Below are 18,436 nucleotides of genomic sequence, written 5' to 3'. Positions count from 1 at the left end.
CATTAGCACCTTATGGCAGGAGACTCCTGCCTCTTACCTGCTGTTCTGAGCAGTGTTTGGCATATCAGTGCCCTGAACACTTTATGCTCTGTGCAGTTACAGCTCTGGGAAGAGGAAGGCTGGGAGGTGGGCCACAAAAGAAGGGGCTGCACAGATCCCTGATGTGGTGGGATGGAGTAGGCCCTCTTGAGAAACCTGGGATAGGAAAGCAGGGGCCACACAGAGCTATTGGGGCTGTAATTCTGGTTGTGTCTTTGTTGGGTTGTTACTTTCCCAGCCTAGAGAATGGATACATTGCAATGGCACAGTCACATTTTGGTTTTGTCTGTCTTTAAATTCTACTGCAATTTAACCCAGATTATAAATGCTTTCTGTTACGTCTAAAGATTGACCCCATGTTTTCAGCATTTGCCTTGAATTTTAGGGGTTGGGCTTTATAGAATCATAAAATCACCACAGTTGGAAAAAACCTCTAAGATCATCCAGTCCAACCATCCACCTCTCACCAATATTTTCCACTAAACCATGTCCCTCAATACAACACTAAACATTTCTTGAACACCTCCAGGGATGGTGATTCCACCACCTCCCTGGGCAGCCTGTTCCAGTGCCTGATCACTCTCTTGGAGAAGTATTTCCTAACATCCAACCTGAATTTCCCCTGGCATAACTTGAGGCCATTCCCTCTAGTCCTATTGCGGGTTACATGGGAGAAGAGTCTGACCTCACCACAACCTCCCTTCAGGTAGCTGTAGAGAGTCAAGTGATGTCAGCAAACCCAGTGAAGATTTGTACCAGACTTCTGATAAAATGACTTCTCCTCCTTTTGCAATTGCCTCTGTATTAATTTAATTTTTTAAATAATAGAACTGTGTGGGATGGGGAGAAAGAAGCATCATACTCTATTTCGCATAGCAATGTCGGCAGAAATCCTGTAGTAAAAGAATAAATCCATATCCTTTAGTTGGAATTCAAGAACAGTCTATAGTTACTTCTCTTTTAGGGTGCTAGATGCTGCCTGAGGCTTGGGCTGACTGTGTGTCATGCCTGCAGCAGACTCAGCATGCCAGATCTCATGGCTCCAGCTCCATGCATCAGCTTAACTGCATTAACCTGGCCGTGTCTGAAGGGTTAAGCTAAGGAGAGCTTGGGTGAGGGTGACTGATGAGGCTCTAACTGCTGCCTGCCAACCCTTCTCCTGCTTCTTGCACACTGATTTGTTCAGCGGTCAGATCCTAGTCAGCCTCACTTTACAGATGTAATTTTAAGGCAAAGCAAGATTGGTGATGCTTGCTTTCAAACAAGTGGTGGCAGCTCAGGTGCAGACTGATGACTGGTTCAGATATCTTAGGATGTGGGAGGTGGCTTTCATGAGTAATGGTGGTGTTTGGTGAGATTAAGATCACTTTGCCTACAAAGAATTTTCCAAGGCTGAGATGAAGGATAAATCTGTTTATTTTGTTTAGTCTGAGTTGACCTTCTGCAATAAAATGAAAATAAAGCGATTTCTGTTTTTCATTCTTTGTGAGTCAGTGGGTCTTGTTATAATATATAGAAAAGATGGGAGTTCCCTTGAATTCCACTGCTTTATCAGGAAAAACTTAGTAGCAGAAATATAACTATTCAGTACTGCATTTTACTTCCTAGATAAAAAAAAAATAATAAAAAAAGGTCCATACAGGAGTTTTTCCAAAACTACTCAATGACTTGATTAGAAAGCTCAACTTGGAACCACGTTGGTTGGTCCAAGGCCATCCTGTTTGATCTAGAATGGGCCATGTGCTGCTTTGGTGCTGCTTGTGATTTGAACATGCCTGCTTCCAACACATTCTCTTTCTTATTTTAGCAATTCATCAAAATGAAGAAAACAGCAGTCAAGAAATAAGAGGGCTGGAAGAGCTCAAGACTGCCTCTGATGCTCAGGTAAATGTGTAAGATTAATGGCGTCTTAGAAACTTTTTCAAGTCTACAAGCTGAAGGATCTGCTTTGGATAGCTCTTTAGCACTGGAAAATGGATTTCCCTCAATGGTCTGAGCAGGGAACCATAGGAAGTAGAAGTCTGCTGGATATTGTCTTATGTGACTATTTAGAATAAGATTGATGGTCACCCTGGGAATTAATTCCATGATGTTGAAATCAGACAGCATTTTTAAACTCTCTCTGTTCTTTCTGGATGATACACATAGCACATACCAGATGTGAAAATAAAATGAGTTGTGTTTTAAGAGGCAAGACTATATGACATTTTGATTGAATTTTAATCACTGTAAGTAGACGTGCAATGAAATGAAGATACTTAAGAGTCACTTGAGTGTAAGCAACAACCTCTTTCTTTCCTTCCTTAACTGCCCCCATTTACAACCAAAGCATACTTCTAGATATTACTCAGAAGAAATAAAACTACATTCTTCAGTAATTTATTGTGGGATTTCTTATCCTTGTTGATTCTGTGAATCTTTTTTGATTAATCTTCAGCTCATTCAATCATTCAGTTCACACATTCGAACTGTGCATAATTATATTGCTCGTTGTATTGGGTACTGATTATTGTTTTTAATTTAAAATTGGTTTCTCCCAGTCCTGACTGTTTCTTTTTTTTCTTCTGTTCCTCTTGAAAATCTTTTGCTTCCTGCCAGTTATCACCATTTCTTCTCATGATGAATACAAATTGTAGCTCTTGTCTCTGATTTCTCTCCTAGCATTTTGCCAGCTAAAAAGCTGTATGTGAGAGAGATGGGATTTGTAATGATGTCTGTTCTGTGCAGCCATGTTAGCAGTACCCTGAACCCCTCTAGAGATGCAGGCTTTCTCAAGCACAGGAGGGTCTGCAGGAAGCTTCTGTAGGCAGCCTGGGTCATGGCAGACATCACAGGCGGAATGGAGACCATGCGTATGTGCCTCCTGTGTCAGCTTTTAACTGGGTATTTACCACACTCGTCACAGTAATACTTGAGCAGGGTGTTCTGAAATGACCTGCTCTTTTCTGTTCTTAATTATTTTCAGATATTCTCTCTTCTGCTTGATTGTTGTACAGCTTTGTTGTCAAAGTAATGCCTCCTATTTATTTCCATGGAAATTACAACAGATACAAAGAGCATAATAACACTCTTTGATAGAGCTACAAAACATGGTTTTTCAACAGTCACCACCATAGCTGTACATTTTCACCAGTGATAAACAAGAGCCTGCATGCTGCACTAGTAAAAATCTGCATCAGTGGAGGTGACCGCTGTTGCCACTGCTGAAATGCACCACCCACCTCCTCACTGTGCTCACATCCACCGTTCAGTCTCCGTAAACGTTCAGCAAGCATCAATGAATGTCAGTGGGTGCCCTTTTTCCCACACTTCCATGTCAAATGCCATTCTGTCAGACTACCCCTCTGCTGCCATCTTTTATGAAGCAACAATCTGTAACCGAATATTGGTGTGAAGGTTCAACATCTACTACCATACCAACAACATTTGCCTCTGTGGACCGACATAATGGAAGAGGAGGCATTACTTTTGGAGCAGCCCATGTAGTTGCTATTTTTGGGAAATGCTGGTTTACGTTTATGTAAGAGATCTAAAAGGAAAGACTACATTGGTTGCTCAAAGCTTATAAGTAGACAGCTAGCAAGCTAGTAGGATTAGATGAGCAGATGAGAATGAAGAAGAATTGTTAATACAGATTTATTCAGCTCTCATTCGGCTGCAAATCAGCATCTGAAGTTTGAAAGAATTTGAAACACATGTACAATTAATTATTAACTGAGCAGTTAAGAAAAGTGTTGAAGTACTCAACCGGGAGTAGAATGGTGGCATTATCAAAGCAGCTGTTGCTCTAATTTCTTTGTCAGTCCCATAAAAATGGCATTCTGCAAACATGGGGTACAGTTTGGGTGAAGGGTGTGAATGTTCTTTTCACTTTAGTGAGGCTGTGCAAGTGACTGAAGCAAAGTAAATGATCTGTTGAGGCAGTGGCATATCGGTATTTAGTTTTCAGGCTGATCAAAGTGGAAGCTTGCAATAATTAGGTTTTCAGCAGATGCAAAAGACATAGTTGTACAGTTCAAACAACACAAATCTCCTCTGTTAGCAACGTTTAAATGTGTGGTGCTTGCTCTAAACACTGTCTGCTTGACACAGAACTGACTTACCTCAGTAATTCATGAAGCAGGTGGAAGTCTGGAAAAAATTCTGAGCTTTTTAAACGGATTGTTTCTTAAACAATGTGCCATAGGGATGCCTTAAGTCACTGCCGTGTCACCCCTGGCATATTCATGTAAAGATTTTGCAGATGGAATGTTTTCCAATGAATGTGCTGGGGAAAAAAAAAAAGAAAGGCATTATCAGCATCTTTCCTTTTCCAGCCTCAGTAGTGACTAATTCATTTTTCTTCCCATTAAACATTTCTATTCCATTTCAAATATTGTAGAAACACCTGCAATTGTAGTAATTTTGTGCTGTAAATAGTAGTAGAAGTCTTCTGATAAGGCTCCTACAATATACAACTTCATAATTTTCACCTTCAAATAAGTTAGTACTTGCAACTCGGTTGGTATATGTGAATTGGAGGACTAAGCAGAAATATTTGGGCATGCAGGATTTTGGAGGCTGTGTGCCTGCACAGAAGACAAATTAAGACTGCACGGTGCAAGCATAGTGGCCGGTCTTTACCTTTTTCCTTAACAGCATTAGAGGTATTTCTTGGAAATTAGATTTATATTGACAAATGAAAGTGACTGGTAGTATGAGACTCTAACAGTATCTTCCCAACCAGCTTTTAGAAGTTGTCATTGATTACTTAATTATTTGAGCTGGATGCTTTCTCATATTACTTAGCAGAAAGATTTATAGTGGAAAATTGGTATAATTGAGAAAATCAGAATTAAAAGTGAAGGGCTCATCTTTTTGTCCTTAGTTATAAAAAAACACATTTAGCATTTTGTTTCTCAAGTGTATAATTTGCTCCTGGAGCCTGGCACGTACATTTAACTTGACAGTACTCTATCTTTCTCAGAAATTTTTTAGTTGGCCTTTTATCCTTTGGAAGACTGGCGGAGGAGGGACATGTTAAAAAGGATGATTTCTTCTTGGTGGTTATTTGAAACAGGATGATAGGATTCTCTAAAGAAATTTCCCATTAAATAGAGGCGGTATTTGTGGCAGGGAGTTTATTTTTTGCTGCGGTGCTCATCCACATAGAAAGCACCAGTACCTTCTGTCTGAACATACAAAGAAAAGCAAGGACCATGTGATCAGGAAGTTGCCTTTCTCCAGTGTTCCTTCCAGTTGAACATACTGAAGCCAGTTGTTTCTCCCAAAACATAAATCCCTCTTCCTCAGCTTAAAATAAGAATTTTTAACCTTTGGGCTTTGCTTCATTTACTGGGAATCAATACATATTTGTTCAGCAGAGTGAACAGGGCATTTCTGCTTGTTGTCCATCTGACGTTTGGTGTGCAGGGACTTGTAACCATCTCTGATTCTCATAGATCATGGCCTGACTTGTCTGGGTGGAAGGTGTGAAAAGTGCCTCCCCAGTAGTCATAGCCCAGATCCAGAGAGTCTGTAAATCTTCATAGACCCAAAGCTTTGATAGGCTGTAACACTTTGAGCTGTCGTTAGCCTGCAGGGATTATGGCACACAGATGTTACACTCTGCTAGAAGCATCCCTCAGCCACGAAATAAGCAGGTTTGGCTTTAGCTGATGTCCTCACAAAATCAAAGCTCTGTGTAGTGCAGATGTCTAAACTCAGCCAAGTCTGTGATAATGGCCCAAACTCCCTGTGTATATTACTGGACAAAAATGTGAATTTTAGGAAATAACTCATCCGACTATTTAAGGTGTTTACTGTAGAGTACAAAAAAGGCATGTAACATTTTTATTTCAAATAATTCAGTAGGGATATCTCTTTGGATTCAGGAGGGGAGCCTGTATGTTCCATCAACATCAAAGCAGTGGATTTGTTCTCTGCTCCAGCTGTTGAAACCTTACCTATGTTTCCCTCTTCCTTGGAGAAAACAGTGGGCTGTAGGATCAGTAGCTTGGATGGCCACTTTCATGCCTTCCGCTGTCATGGGAAGAAGTTTCTCAAGGCCAGCAGACCAAAGCCTGTGTGGAACTGCGTGTTGGTGGAGCATCCTAGGGCTTTGGCTTTGACTTACAAGATGTTTTATGGACTTCTGAGCAAATACTGATTTAGTAAAACTCGGGGTGAGCAGTAGAAAGAAAAGAGAGGAGGAAAAAAGTATATTTGCAGGCTGCTTCTGAAGTCATATAGCAGTAATGTAGCCATGCCACATGCCTGGCCCTCCGGAGGCATGTGTTCTTCCACCAGGAAACATCTGGGCAAATAAAGCCACGCAGCTCTCGATGCAAAAGCTGTGTCAGCCATCAGCTCTGCTGTGAGCAATTTAGCCCTTGTCAGCTAACTTTGAGGGACGGGTGTGCCGTACCTGTATGCAAACATGTCTGTATATATACAGCGTTTGTGTAAAACAACCAGTGCTGGATGTTATGGTGATATGCTCTAGCATAGCTTGAATACCTGGCAGAATACTGGGGGGAAAAAAAAACAGTTATATAATGTTTTTAAAATGAAAACCTCATTTTCTTCCTTAAACGGAATTGGACTATATAATTTGTTACACGGAGAATAAGTAAATGTTGCACAACTTTAACTCCTACAGTTTGAATGCGTGAAGCATTGTTGGAGGCAGAGCTGGGAGTTGCAGTGTTATTTTTAGGAGTGACTGTGTTGCTCTTCCTTCTTTTTTCCAGGGCCGTTCCTGGCTAACTTTCCCATGAGTTTTTAACCTCTTGCTCTTGTTCTCTGATGTAACAGGAAACAGGCTGACAGGAACAAACAAAACACAGCATATCAGTCGCACACATAGTAGCACTTGATTTAGTTAGCCCTGCCTTGTTCCTGCAAAGTAGATACGTTTGGAGGCTCAGATGTGCCCCAGCTCTTCTTGAGTGGTTTCCCCGGCAGCAGCAGTTAGTCTGTGCTTAGCAAGCGGCACAGAGTTCAGCAAATATGATCAAACAGATGCGTTTCTTTTAAGGTTGGAATCTTGTGGCAGTGCCATGTCCTGGGACTGTGGATTTAAGTATCTGTTTGCTCTTTCTCCCACCCTTAAGGCAGGGGTTTTGTGCAAGCTTCAAGAGAGAGATGACATTGGACGAATTGAGCTGGTCCAGAAGCTGGCACGAGAAAACTGTCAGTTTTTGCAGGCGGATAGAAAACAACCAGAGAAGACCGACCAAGTAAGACATTTCTTGTTTGGGTTTTCTTGTTTGTTTCTGGTAGGGAGGGAGATTTAGGTTAGGAAGCTGAAATAGTAAAGCTTGGTGGTCAGGTTCCAGGATGCACATGAGTCATGGAACTACAGCAGCTCTCTTCTGTCATTTACATTTCTCTGAAGTGCACTGAATTCAATAATTGTCTGCACATTTAAATTATTATGTTGTCTCTAAGTCTGTTACGATTATAAATACCTTACGCATGATGAAATAGCAGGTTATTTCAGGATGCTTTCCATCAAATTGCTGCTGGTGAATATGAAATGTTTGTCTTTTTTATTTCTTTAGGATGTACTGACATAATGGATAAGGTATACAAGTGCTTAAAGTACTCAGTTTAAATTGTCTTAAGGAAAATTACTTAGCTGCTTTGGAAGGAAGTATTAAGTGGTACTTTTCAGCATGAATTAAAAAGGGCATGGAATTCAGAAGTTTCATAAAGATATGTGCTTTCAACCAAGAGTCATGCTGAAGAAAGTACTGCTCTGTTTAATGCTTCTGAAAGCATTTATTCAGATGTTAATAACTGCATTGGAAAATGCACTAAAATATGTCTGCTCTGCTTATAGCACAATGTATTCTAATTTTATTCTCCTGGTAAAGATTTCTATTCTGATTGCATATTCAACTAAAGAATCCCAGGCAAATAACTTCAAGAAACAACAAAAATCCTACCTTGTCCTCATGTATCTTGCTGTAATATATACGTAATTTCTTCCATTTTCTACTCACTGGACAGCAGAAGAAAAACCTATGCTTTTGAAAATAATTACTTTCATCTCATCTGTGAGCTCCTTCCCACTGTAGTAAGTCTGTACAAAGGAAAAGAGAAGAATCAACTCTTATTTCAGAGCTTCACACCATTCTGTTCAGCGGCATAGAAGTTCTAATCTTGTGTAGGTAAAAATGGAGTTGTATCAGTAGGTGTGCATAAAGGAGAAGAGTACTTAGCCAGGCTCGGATCCCTGAGATTGAATTGTTCCTCACTGAACAACTAGCTGTGGACAGCTGGCAGAATTTCCATGTAGCTACAAACCATATCAGCAAAGTGCAATTAAAAGGTTAGAAGCTTAAGTAAAGAAGATTTTAATCCAGGAAAGATTCCTAATTGTGTTTTGGGATTTTGAAGCAAGATTACAGGCTCTGAGGTTATAGAAGAGAAGTGGACTGGTACTCCAAAAATTCAGTGGTGTTTTTTGCTGCTTGCTCCAGTCACTGCAGAGGGTGTCAGCTGCAGTTCTGCAGCTATGCAGATTATAGCACAGCTCTATAAATGGAAAGGAAAGAAGCGCTCAGCTTTTCCTCTCATTTGAAAAGTATGATACTTTGCAATTGCTGCTATTTAGGGGGCAAATGGCTCCAGTTTAGCAGGAGCTCAGTCAAGCTGACTGAGTGATACAATGCAGCAGTTATTGCTCTTGAACAAGGGTGTGCCGTTAAACCTATGCTTTGCAAGGTGGGGGCAGTGGGAGCTCAGGTCATGAACGTTCAGGAAGATGTGAGGTTCCATCCCTTCCTCTCCCTCCCTTCCTCCCTTCCCATCTGCGACTGCTCTGGTGTGTGTGCGCTGGCAGGAGTCAGCTCTGGGCAGCCTTCTCCTGCCTGCAGCTGTTCCCGCTCCTCTCTGAGGAGCAGCGTGGCAGGCTATTGCAGGGCAGGCTGTGCTGTGAGCACTGCCTGTATGTGGGCTTTCAGCCTTCCCCAAATCCTACTGCTGCAGAAGTGATGGCAGATTCATTGGCATCGGCTTAGTGCCCAGTCCCTTGTGCTCTGCTGAAATCTTAGAAGAAGAACGTATTCAGTTCGGGATGTGGTGTTCTTACAGAGCGATGTGTAGCATGCTCAGCACACCTCACAGATGAGGTGTGGAGCTGCTTAGGGAAATTTCATGTATCTCTTCATATATTGTCTGTATCTCCAGCACTCTTGAGTGTTGTGATTATCTTGTCTGTAGGGTACCTGGTCTAATGAGCAGCCTCACTTGACTCTGAGGACAGATCTTCTTGACTTAAATGGGACAAGTGGAGAGTCAAAAGAGTCTGGTTGTCCTTTGTTGCAGAGGTCTGGGAGCAGATAAAATACCTGTCTGCCTTCTTCAAGGCATAATGTTGGGGACTGTGGTCTATGGCCTACAACAGGCAAACAAAGCGTGGGTTAATTTGGGCTTCTGGTTCAGAGAGAAGTGAAGTATAATTATTATTTTTTTTCTGAGAAAAAGCAGATGGTCTGGGAGAGAGGAAATACGTGTCAGCTGGGTGCTTCACTGGAGGGTACTGCTCAGTTAGGAACTTAGGTGTCAAAAAGAATGGCTTCCTTGAGTTTGGATGTGGTCTGAAGGGCATAAAGTCGGGCTATATGTATGCTGATTTCATACATGCGTACATTTTTAATTCATCCCTGAAGCACCCAAGTAAGAAAGCCTATCCTTTGGTTTAAAGTTTCCTGGATGCTATCCTTTTTTTTTTCATACCTATGTTTTGCTTAAAGAAGTGTTCTCAAAAAATCCTGTAATTTAGAAAGATTTGTTAACAAGCTGCATCATATGTGACCTGCTTATTTGTTTCTGGCACTGCAAGCTTACTGTGAACAGGTTAGACAGTTATACTGGAATTTAAGGCAGTTTTGCAGCACAGTGCCAAACTCCTCTCTGGTGAATATACTGCTCGCAAAATGCTCCAACGGTAATAATGCTTACAGACTTGTCGAGGGAAAAAGAAACAAAACTGAATTATAGTGGTTTTTTTTTCCCATTCTCACTTGTAAATGTGTTACAATAAAGTTCTTAATTAAGGCACTGAACCTGCCATATGTGTTAGACTTCCTAAACTTCAGTTTTGCTAATGAGTAAATGGTAGTAAATAAGCTTCTAAATAGGCAGATTGGCTTCCTATCTAAGCTGTCGCATTCCTACAAGGTAAAAACATACTGACAATGAAATAAAAGGAAATGGTTATCTAAGGTGCACAGAAATTATTTTATTTTCAAATGTGGGCTAGATTAAAAATAACTTAAAAAATTATCATTACAAGCAAGTTGTTCTCATAAGCCTAGGGAAATGTAAAATGGAGTATTTCTACTTCTATGTTATTTTAATATTTCAGTCCTTTAAAACAATTGCTTTGACAGAAAACAAATGAAAAATCTGCATTGAAATATTCGGCTATAAGGAGTGTCTACTTGTTTGAAAAGTTTGCTTAGCATCAATTATAGAAAGCAAGCTCTGTACATAAAGCTATTGGAAGCAATTTGCCATTGCTCTTTTTGCTCAAACATACATTTGAGATGCATTTGAGGCATATTTGCACTACACGGTATTCTTTTGGAATGTCTTTTAAGCATTGAATAATGTCTGTATGAGACTTGATGCTGTTTGTGCAGTATTTGCAGTTACTGTTTCAGTGAAATGTTCATAGAATCATAGAATCATAGAATCGCTAAGGTTGGAAAAGACCCACAGGATCATCCAGTCCAACCATTCGCCCTTCACCAATGGTTCCTGCTAAACCATGTCCCTCAACACAACATCCAAACGCTCTTTGAACACCACCAGGGTTGGTGACTCCACCACCTCTTTGGGCAGCCCATAAAATGTTGCACCTATTAAGAAAATCCCATATGTTTATAAAGTCACTGCTTTATAAAAATTGTAAAAGAGCTCAAATATCTCTTTATCTCAGCAATGGGGGGAAAACATTCTCTTATTTTATTCTGTGTTTTCAGAATCAGATGGACTGAAACAGTTTTCTGCAAATTATCACTAATATTCAAAGGAAATTTAAGATCCTCTAATGCGTAGAGACCGACTGAAGAATGCAAATTCATTTATTCAGCTGCATAAATGATATTCTAGTTTGGGGCTATTGCAACACTTCAGTGCATCGGTAGGGAAATGTTTCCCAAATCCACCTTGTAATCCCTTTACAGATTAACGTATGTATTAATAAGAGTTACATACTGTTTAAAAGCATGAACACATCTGGAGCTTGAAAGCACTGACGCGATGATTTAGCTAATTCAAGATGAAAGAGCTATATCATAGCAGGGCAGGTACTCTTTCTGGAGGACAAGAGCTATTTAAGAACAGTTTTCTTAATTTACTGGCTACTAACTTTTGTAATCAGTGTTCTCATTAAGGAGACGGATGGTTTGCTCATTGAAGCAGGGTAGTGGTCAGGCTGAGGCTGTGAAAAGGCTTACAAAAGAAGATTAACGATTTAAAGCCTGGGGTTGAATAGATTACTCACAACTGAAGAATTTCTTGAGGAAATTCCAGCCCTGAGACATCAAGGCTATTTTAGGGTGCACCTATCTAATGGAGTGGACACTTGCACACATAGAGACAAGAGCAAGTGTCAGGACATGCCCAGAGCTGTGGTATTTGGTACAAGCAGCCTTGCACTGATGTATTGCTTAGGTTGTCAGTAATGGGGGTTCTGATGGAAAAATATTCTTGCAAACAACTGATGTCCAATCTGAGAGCTGTGCTTCGCTTCTTAAAAAACTCATTTGTTCTCTCTGCTCTGGTTGAGATGGATCTACCGGGTGCCTTGAGAGCTGATGTTCTGCTTTTAGCTCCCTCCTATTATATCAGAGGTTGCTTTGTATCTGCAGCATAACTGCAGATCAAACACATAACAGCAGTAACATGGACAGCATTCATGGGAACTTTCGTGGCTTGGATTGACGTGAGATGGTACAGGTGTCTGAGGTCACTGGAGCAGAAGAAACTGAGATGTTTCCCTTTGTCTATTAGCTCCTGCAGTATTAGCCAGACAACTAGACCAGGGTAAGATGATTGCAATTTTGACTTCATAGTTTTCAACTACAAGCCAAGAAAAAAATGAGCCTATCAGCAAGTTTGTCAGATTATCACTCTGTGTTGATTAAAGGTGATGAGGAGGTAGGTGCATGCATGCTGCGGAGGTAACCTGAAGTTCAAGTTTCTGGTCTGAATGAGGAGCAACAGGGACTGGGATCAGTTCTGTCATGTTCCAGAGAGTGCCATGTTCCTGAAAGTCAATCTTTCATGTACTGGAATGAATATGTAGCCCTAGGTGATCAGCTGCTCTGAGTAAGCCAACCTCTTTATCTTTTGAGAAGAAAAGGCTTCTGCAGGTCCTAGGATTTTTTCAGTGAGGTACAGGCACAGGCATCTTTTTGAAATGGAAGAAGTTGAACAGAGATAAGGAAATGGTCTCCAGCTCAGCTGTAGAACTGGGATTGTTTGGCTGCTAGGAGAAGCTGTTTAAACCTCTTGAAACACTTATAGTAAAGGAAAATCCTTATTTTCCTTTTAACAATTTTTTAAGAGGGCTTAGTAGTCTTTTTGTTGAATCTTTTTAATGTGGCCCAAGGTTTGGAGTAGAATGCTCTATTACCAGCTGTGCAAAATGGCAGTGAGATGGTAGAGTCTTTATTCCTGTAAAAATACAATTGAGGCGAGTCATGCCTGTGCTCACAACACGTGCTGTGACCGCAGTGTAGAAGCATGTGCAGGATGCTGCAAAACTCCCTCTTTTCCTTTGAGTCAAGTTCTATATTCCCATAATGCTTTCTTTCCTCCAGATGCTTGGCCTAGCGTTTAAAAGAAAAGAAAGCCCAATTTGCTACTCTTTGATTTATTCTGTAACATTAAACGACTTTGTATAGAAGGAAATTCCACATGCACGTTTTGCCTGCTGGGCTTTCTTTGGTGTGGGGCTGTGACTCATTCCTGCATGTGACAATAGCTTAGCTAATGGAGTGGAGGGGGTAAAAAGGGCAAGTGATAACGGTTTAGGGCAAGTTTAGCAACAGGCTAAAAGTGAATGTTGGGAGTCCTGGTGCCTGGATTTTATTTTTACCCCATTGGTTATTTAATATGTAACCTTTTCCAAGTCCCATTGCTTCTCTGCGTCTTTGTTTACCCAGGTATAAAATGGGCTTCTGAGCAGTAGGACCTTGAAGGAGTGGTATAAAACCTGTGGTAGTTAACGAGTGTTGATGAATTGCTTTGGGATCCTTGAGAGATGGTTTGGGCATCCCAGCAGGATGGAAGCAGCTAGATTTTGAGCCAGTCCTGCTTCTGCACCTTGTTCCCAGCCCTGTTTGGTGCTGCTTTGTGAACAGATGGGATAATCCAGCTGAAAAATAAAACAGGTACGCCCTTTTGGTGGGGCTGTTTTTCAGTTGGATTAGTTCTCTACATGGTACAAGGATGTGGGTAAGAGGTGGGAGTGAGATGTGGTGACAGAGCTGACCCTCACAGTGAGCATGCTACCTCTTCATAATGTAGAGCTCAAGTATTTCCAATTCTGTTCAGGTTTGAGCCCTCTAGTTAGGGGCACCAAAACTTCTTTTTACAAATCGTTCTGAAGTTTTGTCCATCTGCACAATTCATGTAATTCATGAGAATTTGCTCAATCGAGTGGTGTTATTGTGCTCTTTGCATATGTTGTAGCTTCTGTGGAAACAAATAGGAGTGATTGCTTTTGGAGCAACTTACACAGTTTGACCTTCACCTGTCAGCAGTGGAGAGCATTTGAGTCATTCCTTGCTTTACTCTTTTCTCTTGGAATTGTAACCAATCAAGGTCATCTGGCTTTGGCTCACAGTGTGGACTTGGCTGAGATTAAACAGTGAAGGTATCTGGAAAGATGTTGCCAAGCTTAGAAGTTGATGATTGTATACCACATCATCCTCTCTGGAGGGTGTCTGAGATTTGGTAGTCTGCCCACAGATCACAGTCATTTAGAAGATAACCATGTTTCCTGCAAACTGACAGTGTCTGTACGAGTCAGTTTGCTTCTGTTTCAAGCACATTCTGTAATAAGAGCTGCCCTTGCAATAGACACTGTGGTTCCTGTGGCAGGATGCTCTGCACCAGCTGGGATCTCCTTTGATTGCAGGTTCTGCTGTGCTGACATCACGACCCTTCCCAGCTACAGGGGCAACCTACCTTTCTGCTGACATCTGGCGGCCTGTGACAGGTCCTCACTGGAATAAATGCCACCAGCATTTGTCAGCATTTGCTCCTGCAGGCAAGATCACCTGGAGTGTGGGGGTGTGAAGAGTCTGCCTTTCCCTTTTTATTCAGCTGCCTCTGCTCTGCCAGAGTCAGTCGATTTGCAGTGAGGGCCTTTTGGAAAAAGGGCAGCCGTAAAGTGTGAAAAAGGGCAGCTGTAAAGTATATGGCACTGCCTACGTTGTTGGAGCCTCTGCCGCAGCAAGAAAAGAAAGACAACTCGACCTTGCATTTCTGCTAAGGCCATTCTGTCACTCACCGTGCCTGCCTGCATTTTAAAGCTTAGTTCAGCTCCTGCTGATGTTAATAGGTATTTTTCAGTGAGAGCAGGGTATAGCCCTTGGGGTCTAATGCTTCTGTCGTGCTGTAGCCTCGGAAGGTGGTGGCATTTTGCAAGATGTGCTTTGCACACAGCCACCTGTGGAGAATGCTGATTTGGTAGCAGTTAATACAGCACTTGCATTCATTTTTCTTGGTTGCATGTGGCAGCTCAAAGAGCAAAGGAGTGAAAACCCAGGCGATTAGGGGATTTTTGCTGACTGTCCTCCTCTAAATCAAAGCAGGTATTCCCCTTTCCTTCCTCGATTAGCGTTCCTACTGCTGTGTGCAGCACCTTCTGTATTCTAATTCACAGCATGTGAAAATAACCTCTTAAGTGCATATGCATGAATTTCATCTTAACTACTGGGTGAAAAGTTTTAATTAGATGTTTCACGTGGAAACATGAAACAGGATTGGAAATGAGCAATGACCTCGCGGCTGTCCTCAAATATGCTTTCTGATAGCATGTGGCAAGCCGTTCCCAGCTTTTTTGTCACTCTGTGGAGCAGGGAACGCTCTGATGTGTGGGAGCAGCAGGTGGTGCTGGTTGAAGGGAAAAGCCTCATTTGGTGCCTTGGAAAATAATAGTGACCTAACTCAGGAAGATCACGAATAGTGTGTGGTATTTCCTTGAGCAGCTTGCTGGAAAGCAAATCTCAGATGGATTTCCAAGCTCTGTATTGTGGTGAGCCTTGAGCAGAGGACAGTGGTGAATTACACGGCCTTGTTTGGTCAAGGGAAAGGCATACAGCCCAAATCCCTGTTTTGGCTGTGTTATGCATCGGCTCTGTCCCCTGCAAGTCGGCTGACACTGCGTCACCTGCAGCAGCAGACAGAGAGCACCAGCCCTTACTTCTGCATTTTCTCTGGTAGATGATGGGAGCAGACCTGGGTGGGCTCTACCTGGAGCAGCACTTCTGCTTAGCCCAGTGCTGGGAAGAGCCAAGAAGAACCTGCTCTTCTTTAATTTGGGAAACGAGCACCAAATTCAAATATGCGTTGCCTTCTCAGTGTAGTTGAAATATTGCAGTATCTCTTCCATTTTTAGATTACTGTAATGTAAGTCTTTTATCAAACAATTTTCAAATTGCAAATAGGGAATCTTTCTCCACAGAAACATTAAAAATATACCTGTGGATACAGCTGCAGCAGTTAAATGAAGTGCTTACAGAATATGCTGTTTGGCCATGTTTAGCAAGGTAATAGAATTGATATGGTTATGGTGAAGGGAAGGCAACTCAGAGCTGGCTGGAGTGAAAGGATCAGGATTTTAATTCTCACTCACAAGGCCTTGTTGTTTAGGTTTGGAGCTAAAAACCAGCCACATTCAGGCCTGGATTTCCTTGTGTGAATGGCACACAGGTGAAACCTGTACTGATTCTCTGTCTTTGTTTCCCCATGTGCAAGTTGAATCAACGCATTGATTCAGTCTGTCTAAATAGTCAGTCCATACACGGTGCCTATAGCAAGATAATTATTATACTATATTGATTTTTTTCTTTTTTTTTGGCTTCCTGGATTTGATGAACCTGTGTAAAAGAAATATGTAGCTTCTAACTGAAGCTTCCTTTGCAGTAAATCCTTTACTGCCATTCCCCACAGAGGTAGAGGTCCATCAGGGCTGAGTGAGGTGAGGACTGTCCTGCCTGCCTTATCACTGCCATCAGAAGGTTTTCCAGAGGAGCTTGAGCAATGTGAACAATGCCCTGCTGGGGACCCAGGTGATGGCATCTTACATCTGGGGCCTTTCCCAGGGTTTCGTTAAGGATACAACAGGCTTCCTCCACCAAGGAGCTCAGGGTGCTCATGGTCCCCCAGTTCTCTCTTCTGTAGAGATAAGTGCCAGTGTGTGTTCATGCTGAACGTGCTTGTTCATGAAGTAGATTGCAAAGCCTGTTGAAAGCAAAGCTGATCTCCTACACGATGTACTTACGGAACCTTTTTTCACGTTGGAGCAATAACCAGGCATTTGCATGCAGCCTCAGCTGGTAACATAAAGAAGCTGCTTTCTGCTGACGATCCGTCTGTGCCAGCACCCCTCTCCTTTACATCTCTTCAGGCTGTACCAATTGTTCCTCTAGCAGTTTCTGAAAAATTTGCATCTCTTTTTCAGTGTTTCAGAGCAGAGCCTGGATCCTCAGGGATCAGGTCTGAGCCCTGTACAAACTTCTGTGCCCATCTCTCAGGGATGTTGGTGCTGTGCGTGTCGCCTTCCCTGCGCTCCATCTGGTGCCTGCTGATGGAGGGAGTGAGACATGCAGGCTGTAGCTGGCTCCCCAAAAAGCAGGGCTGGTGCTGGAGCCTGGGCGTTAGGCAGGGACCCCCAGATCAGGTGCAGCCTTAAAAGTGACCTTTGTCATTTTTTTTCAGAGGGGCAGCCTTCATTTGCAGGCCACTTCTAAAAGTCAACCTGTTTTATTTCATTTTGGACGTTTCCTTGCAGGAAGCTATGCTGGCACAGAATGCTCCAGTTGTACAGCAGAGTAGTGGGCATCTTTGCTAAGCTGTGTGGGATCCATAGCCATCTGCAGGAGGGAAATGCTCTGTTCTTGCACTGGGTGGCTGTATGCTTCCAGGAACTCCTCTGTTCCCACTCCCACCCTCAGATGTTGCAGGCACGCTGATGTATTCATACTGATATGGCTATCTTTTCCCTGTTACTAAAGTTACATTTCCTCTGTGCGGGGAAGAAGGGTACAGTTTGTCTTCATTATTTTCCCTGTCTGCTGCTATTGTAATACTCTTACAATGCTTGCTGGCTAATATTTACCTGTTAATCAATTGCCATCTACTGTTTTCATTGCAGTGACATGAAAATAGTAAATATTTGCACTAGATAAAGGCTATGCAGTGAATTGTACATATATCTGTTGTTCCAAAACGCTATTAGTTTTTAATTTGTCTGATGTTCAGTATGTTGTGAGGATCTCATAAGAGTAGGAAAAGAAAAAGCCAATTTAGACATCTAATTAGAGTAGAATGGTAGAAAAGAATGCCTTACCTGCAGTAAGAAGAGATGAGGGTTTAGCAATCCAGCAGATATGTCAACAAGCTGTAAGACCTGCCTTACCATGATACTGTGAAAATTAACTATAATCTCTTAGGCATTTGCAGTTCTCCGTGTAATTCGCTAAAGCTGAGGTTTCCTGGATTCCAATGCTCTCGTGTATGGAGAAGATCTGTGTCAAATAGCTGGATGCCCAGCCTGCTAAAATAAATCCTATTGATTAATATCCTAATAACTCTTCCCACGGTATGGAGTCTTCATGTTGGCCATTTTGCTAATGCAGCACAACACATAATATCAAAATGCCCGTATCACTTTTGCTTTTATAGCAAATAATTTGTTCCAATCCTTTTTATGGTTTTTTTTTTCCTTTCTGCTTCTCCACGTGCACGCTAAGTGCTTGCTATAGCAAAACTTCCCTTTGCTACCTCAGACAATATGTTTAATGAGCTTCATCTGTATTGCATTGTTAGGGGCAAGGAGCTAACTCTAGATCGGCTGGGGCTTTTATAAAAATGAAAGCCACAGAAAGTTGCTTCATCATGGGAAATAGCTGCCAAATGTCATGGGAGCGCTGGCTTTCCTGGCACACTCGGGACAGGGAAACATTTTCATTTTCAGACCCTAGCAGCTTGACATTCAGCATCTCGACTTCTTTTGCTTTACCCCTTCTTAGTTCATGAATGTTGTCCATCAAAATGGATTGTTATGAATTTGCTTATATGTAAGTAACAATTGAGATAATATAGAGATGTAGATAATTAGAGGCTTAGCTCGTGCTGTACAGAAACATCTTAATCAGATCAAATA

General features: G+C 41.8%; 1 protein-coding gene across 2 annotated transcripts in view; it reads left to right on the top strand.

The window, feature by feature from the left end:
- The window catches only part of RAPGEF5 (Rap guanine nucleotide exchange factor 5), a 151,361-nt gene that overhangs the window by 58,478 nt on the left and 74,447 nt on the right, over nucleotides 1-18,436 (top strand). The window contains exons 8-9 of one of the 2 annotated variants that reach the window (XM_015281855.4): nucleotides 1,847-1,923; nucleotides 7,134-7,259. In XM_015281855.4, the coding sequence (XP_015137341.1) occupies nucleotides 1,847-1,923; nucleotides 7,134-7,259 (203 nt within the window). The remainder of the gene's footprint in view (nucleotides 1-1,846; nucleotides 1,924-7,133; nucleotides 7,260-18,436) is intronic. The other variant, XM_015281856.4, reaches the window with a different exon arrangement.

This window comes from Gallus gallus, chromosome 2 (genome assembly GCF_016699485.2).
Source record: "Gallus gallus isolate bGalGal1 chromosome 2, bGalGal1.mat.broiler.GRCg7b, whole genome shotgun sequence".
In the NCBI taxonomy this organism is placed as follows: Eukaryota; Metazoa; Chordata; class Aves; order Galliformes; family Phasianidae; genus Gallus; species Gallus gallus.
The sequence above is the reverse complement of the archived record's forward strand: the minus strand, read 5'-3'. Positions and strand labels throughout refer to the sequence as shown.